Source organism: Haemorhous mexicanus, chromosome 3, assembly GCF_027477595.1.
Source record: "Haemorhous mexicanus isolate bHaeMex1 chromosome 3, bHaeMex1.pri, whole genome shotgun sequence".
Taxonomy (NCBI): Eukaryota; Metazoa; Chordata; class Aves; order Passeriformes; family Fringillidae; genus Haemorhous; species Haemorhous mexicanus.
Window position 1 is genome coordinate 20,043,701 of NC_082343.1, and position 5,647 is coordinate 20,049,347.

The following is a 5,647-nucleotide window of genomic DNA, read 5'->3' on the forward strand; positions in this document are numbered from 1 at the left end:
CGTGTCCCCCTTGCTCCCTAAAAATGCCCCGCCGGCTCCTGACAGCGGCGCCAGGAGTAGGGGTCGGATAGCCCAGTCCTGCCTGGCATCCGTAACCAAAAGCCGCCTCACACGGCACAGGCACGTGCGGGGCTACGAATGGCAGAGGTGACTTTCTCAACGGGGGCACAACTTTGCGTCATAACATCGAGTCCTTGTCACTGCTTTCATTAGAAAAAAAAAAAAAAAAAAGAAAATAAGAGAAGGCTGCCTGGGGAGGCTTCGAGGCGAGGAGAGGCAGCTGCTGCCTTCGAGCGGGGTGAAGGAAGCTGGGTCAGCCACACCAGCCCTCGGCCCTGGTCAAAAGACTGACTTGGCTACAAACCATAGCAAACTTTTTATTTACAGGAGTTATATATATATATATATATATTTATATATTTTGTCAGTGCAGTATTTCTTGGCCGGATTATTCGAAGCAACAAGTTGCAACCAATGAGGACGTTGGCAAAATACTTCACATTGTAAATTGGTGGGGGGGGGGGGGTGGCGGGAAAGGTGGGTATTTCTGAGAGCGTTCTCGCAGTCCCTCGCTCGGATTTTCCTTGGAGAGAACGAGGGGCGGGAAACGGAGAATTAAAATTTTTTTTAAGGGGGAAAAAGGAAAAAAAAAAAAAAAGAAAAATCCCCCGGTTTTCTGCGAGCAGATCTGAGGGAAAGGCGGCCGCCTCACGCTCTGCCGCCCCGGGGCTGGGGCTCCCCTCTCGGCCTGCATCCTCGCCCCTCGTCCCGGGCCGGGCCGGGCGCTGGCCACAGGCGGGAGCGGGCTGGTGCTGGGGCCGGGGCCGGGGCCGGGGCCGGGGCCGGGGCCGGGGCCGGGGCCGGGGCCGGGGCCGGGGCCGGGGCCGGGGCCGGTTCTGGGCCGGCCCTGCCGCGCTCCCAGGGCGGGGGAAGGGAGATAAATTAGCGCACAGGTCCCGGGCCGCCCCGACTATAGACCGCTCCGCGGCTCGGGGCTGGCGGCGGCAGGAGGCGGGGAAGGCAGGCCGGTGCTGCCGGACGACTTGCCCAGCCCGGCGGCTGGCAGGCTCCGCTCGGCGCCCTCAGTCCGTTCCGTGTCGCTGGGGGCCATATCGAGGGACTCAGCGTCGCTGCTGTCGCTGTCGCCGTCGGAGCGGCTGGGGCTGCGCTCGGGCTCCCCGGGGGCGGCGGCCGGTGCGCCGGCTCGCTGAGCCGCCGGCTCCGGCTCCGGCGGCGGCTCCTTGTCTTTCTGGGCCTGAGCTTCCTTGGAGTGCCGCCACTTCATCCGCCGGTTCTGGAACCACACCTTCACCTGCGGCCGCGCCGCCCTTAGATGAGCGGCACGGCCCCACCGCGCCCCGCGCCCCGCACCGCTCCCCGCGCAGCGTCCGGCCCCGACCCCTTCCACCGGGACCGGCAAAGCGGGGAGATGAGGAGGGCCCGTCCTCCCTTCCCGCTGCCCACATCCTTATGTGACTAAAGGTTTTTTTTTTGTTTTTTCCTCCTTCTAGTTTGTGTATTTAAATACCGCACACACCCCACCCCTGTGTGTGTGTGTGTGTTTGTTTGTTTGTTTGTGGTTTTTTTCCTCTCTCCTTCAACTTCTTCCAGGAAACCAAATCTTGCTCAAGATACCACAGCGTTATACAATTCTGTGCGGGTCTCAATAGTGGAATCATTACAGAGTGGCGTTTAATCCTTCCATTTGAAGAAGTTTTTTCACTTCCTCAGAACGAAGGATTTCACAACGCAAGGAAAGATTTAGAACAAAAAAAAGTATAACAAAAGTTTTTTTAAGAATAGTGTTTTCGCTTCTACTTCCTTTGCCCTAAACTGCCTCCTACAGCACTCCAGTAAAGCACACACTGATGGCCTGCCCTGGCCCCACTCATCTCTCCGCCCGGCCTGCTCCTCAGTGGCCAAAGCAAAGGCGAAAATTCCGTGCCGGGCCACGGTACACCACGGAACCTGGGCGCAAGAGATGTTCGGGGCAAGGTGCAGCTCCTCAGGCAGGATCCCCACTCGAGATAAAGGAAGAGAAATCACTTTGAAACTGCCCTCTGGTATTCATCTAAACTGGAAGTAAGGTTTGAAATAAAACCGAAGCCGTTCTTACTTGAGCATCTGTCAGCCCCAGCATCGCCGCCAGTTGCTTCCTGTCCGGTTTGGTGACATACTTCTGGATTTCGAACCGTTTTTCTAAACCTTTCCTCTGCAGATTGGAAAAAACAGCCCTGGACCAGGAGCGTTTCCTCTTGTACGTCTGGGGCAGTGTGTCCTTGGTTAGAACTGCATACGGACCTGGGGAGGGGAAGAGAAAAGCGGGGGAAGAGAAGGGGAGGTGGCGTTATTAATATTGCAGCCTGAAAGGGAGTCTTAAATCGATCTGAATAAGAGTTGGAGTGCGATGTGCTGGGAGGGCCTGGGACAGCGTGGCCCTGCCTGCCCGATGGGTACGCGTCCTGTCATCTTGTGCTGCCTCGGGCTCCAGTGGAACTGTGCAGAACCCTAATTTCTTCCTCTCCCACCTCCCCACTTCTTATCTCTCGGCCCAGGTTGTTATTCCTGTACTCGATGGGACGGTCCTCTAGACCAGGCCCTAGGCAGCTCTTCCTCCCCACCACGCAGCCCGGCTTTCACCCAAAATCTGAACCTAGCTACACACACCCCTTGCAAAATTGCCTGGCGAGTCCCTCCGGGAGGAAGGGGGCTTCTCCAGGATGGAGGGCCCTGAACCACAGGAGGGTCGAGGAGGAATGAGATGTACCTGGGAAAGAGTCTTGAAACTGGTGCTGCACTGAGCTCCTTGGGTTTGTGTTTAAGGGACCCAGGATAGCAGAGGCCTCATTAATAGGGTCTAGAGACGCGAAGAACTGGCCGACGGAAGGCTGCAAGTTGGGGAGATGAACCCCATTTTGGCGGCTCGTAGTTAATAAGGAGGTCAGATCTGCGAGCACAGGAACAAGGAGAGCTCTGTTATACCGCGGTCGAGACTGACAACCCGGCATGACTCGGAGCGGGTGCCCGGTCGGAGGGGCTCGGGGGGCCACCAAGCAGCCATCTCCTGCCCCCAGGGGCTCTCCTCGGGAAAGGCGGCCCTGCCCCGGCAGTGAGACATCCTCCGGCATATTTACTCCCTTGGTCAGGATGTTTACAGGTCGCGAGGGGAAATGGATTGCAGCGAAAGCCTTTAACATGGGCTGTGTCCTGGGAGGCAGAAATCCCCGGCCGTTCCGGGAAGTGCGGAGCGCTCCGCTCGCTACTTTCACGCTATCGCTATTTTCCCAGGGGCACAAGCCCCGACTCTGCCGTGTGGAGGCCGGAACGGGGAGGAGGGGGTGAGAGGGAGGCTCACTGAGAGCTGTTAGAAACTTTGATTTATAACTTTTTTTTTTTTAATAATTCTTTTCTCGCCTAGATCGAAAAATTTTCAAATCGCGGGTGTGGTCTCTAATCACAGTACAAGTAACAGAGCATCGAGAGCGTTAGCAGGGAAAGCGGATAAGCCAATTTCTCTACCTCTCAGCGTGTTGCCTTCCTTGACTTTGGGGTCAAACTCCGCCGATAAAATGCGGTCGATGCCGAATTTCAGGTCCTTGCTGGCGGGCGCAGGCGCCGAGCTGTGCGTGTGGCCGCCGGGCAGCCGGGCGGGGGCCGGGGCGCCTCCGCCGCCCGCCGCCGCCGCAGCCGCCGCGGGGGACCGGTGCTGCGGGGGGCGGTGGTGGTGGGAGTGGTAGGCGGTGGAGAGCGGAGAGAGGCGAGGCGGGAACGCGGCAGCGGCGGCTGGGGCGTCGGGGGCCACGACGGGCGTGGGCCGCAGCGGCGAGGCCGAGGCGTGGAAGGGACTACCGTGGTGCATGGCTCCCAGCGCGGCCGGCATCCCGGTGCCGGGCCCTCCGGGCAGGCTGTCGGCGGCTCCGGCCGCCGCCTCGCCGCCGGCGTGGAGGATGTCGGCGATGCAGAAGGACGGCTTCTTCGCCGCCGCGGCGTCCAGAGGGAAGCAGCCGCCGGCCGCCGGCCCCGATGCAGAGCAATACGCCGCTGACCACAAGCTGAAGTTGGAGGCGTAGAAAGGAGCCAGCCCGGCCGTGTACATCCTGCCCGAGGAGGGGACGCGCCGCTTCCCAGCTCAGCTCCCGGGTGCGCGCCGCGGAGCTGCCCGCGGCCCCGGGCTCATGGGGAGGGATGGCGGGGCTAGAGGCGGCTGGTGGAGCTCTTCTCGGAGGGGCAAGGAGGGAGAGCCAACCACCAAGAAATGACGAAAAGAAAAAGAAAAAATTAAGCCCGAAATTTAAAAAGAAGTCCCCAGAACCCACAGCCCGACGAAGAAAGCGAGCGGGCGAGGAGCGGAGCGGCGCAAACAAAACAAACCCAAACCAAACCCCCTTTGCTCGCGCTGGGGGAAGAAAAAAACATCCACCCCTCCCCAAAACTTTCTCTGGCAGCGAGCAGCCCTCGCTCCCTCCCCAAGCCCAATCCGCGATCCGCGGGGCTGGGCAGCACCGCCCGCCGACACGCCCACGCAGGGCTGGGGCTGGGTTCGACCACCGCGCCCACAGCGCGCACTGCGTGGCCCCGGACCCGCGATTCGGAGCGGTTTGCCCCACAAAGTACACCCCAACACACACCTACACCCCCTTAAATTGCGCTCTCGACTTTGAAAAACCACTTTTCCCCTTCCCCCTAAAAATTGCAGCGCAAGGTTGCCGGGCTTTCTGCAGCCGCGATTTCCAAACGTTTGAAAGAAACGCGCGGGTAAATTCTTGGCTATTGGAAGCAGTTCTGTTCTCTTGGAAACGATTCTCAAGGAAATGTGTTTCCTTCCCAGATAAATGAGCCTGGGAGAGTCTGGAAGAGAAGGAGTCCATGCTGATACATGCAATATATGTTTTTATGAGAGCTCCCAGATATTCTGGGCCCAGGATACCTTGGATCCTGCATTAGCAGCGATTAATTACGTAGTATTATTTTGACGACAGTGTAATTTTAGGATAGATTTACATCAGGTTCTCCATCCCGGTGGCTGCATCTGCTTGCACAGCAATTGCACCTTAAAAATTACTTAATAATTTCTCAAACCTTTGACGACAGAGCTATCTCCATTTTTTTCCAGTACACCAGAATCATATGCTATATTCACTGCAACGATTTAGGGACAAATCTATGAAAACATCTTTGGCGCATTTTTTTCCTCCTCTCTAACATCACATTTGTCCTGACCTGACTCTGAAAATCAACTATTTCTTTATTTTTAGTTTTCGTATAAGTAAAGAAGTCACTGTCCTTTTGAGCAGCCTGCTGGGTCAGACGATTGTAAGTTTGCTTTGATTTTGTTTCAGAAATATTATATTATTTTTTCCAAAGTGTTTCCCAAATTCTGACGGTTTTGGGGGAACCGCCAGAAAGGTGAACTATTTTTCTTTCGCCAGGTTTGAGGATGTAGCTTCTGCGGGAGTAATGAAACCACCTGCGAGCGAGAGTGAACATGTTCCTTAGCCATAACTGTGTGCTATAACGGGTGAAGGTGAGTTTCGCTCCCCGTGAAAAGCCAGGCACCTCTTTGCTTTGGTTTGGCTCTTGTTAACGAGACAAAATCGAAAAATGAAGATGGGCTGTCTTGCCAAGATGTGTCCGAATCCCGAAGGCG

At 57.0% G+C, this 5,647-nt stretch overlaps 1 protein-coding gene across 1 annotated transcript; it reads right to left on the bottom strand.

Moving 5' to 3' along the window:
* Nucleotides 1–357: 357 nt before the first annotated feature.
* On the bottom strand, nt 358–4,531 carry HLX (H2.0 like homeobox). The gene is made up of 4 exons (XM_059840998.1): nt 3,520–4,531; nt 2,768–2,947; nt 2,117–2,301; nt 358–1,312 (listed from the first exon to the last, which is right to left on the bottom strand). The coding sequence occupies exons 1-4, from the start codon at nt 4,094–4,096 to the stop codon at nt 971–973; spliced, it is 1,284 nt and encodes a 427-aa protein (XP_059696981.1). The 5' UTR covers nt 4,097–4,531; the 3' UTR covers nt 358–970.
* Nucleotides 4,532–5,647: the final 1,116 nt, after the last annotated feature.

What these genes read in the sequence shown, in the direction of transcription:
- HLX (XM_059840998.1), bottom strand. Translation starts at nt 4,096, where the DNA reads ATGTACACGGCCGGGCTGGCTCCTTTCTACGCCTCCAACTTCAGCTTG. An exon ending in GTTTCAAGACTCTTTCCCAG is followed by an intron (nt 2,302 to 2,767) that starts GTACATCTCATT and finishes TCCCCTCCCCAG; the next exon opens with GTCCGTATGCAGTTCTAACC. An exon ending in TGGGGCTGACAGATGCTCAA is followed by an intron (nt 1,313 to 2,116) that starts GTAAGAACGGCT and finishes GCGCGGCCGCAG; the next exon opens with GTGAAGGTGTGGTTCCAGAA.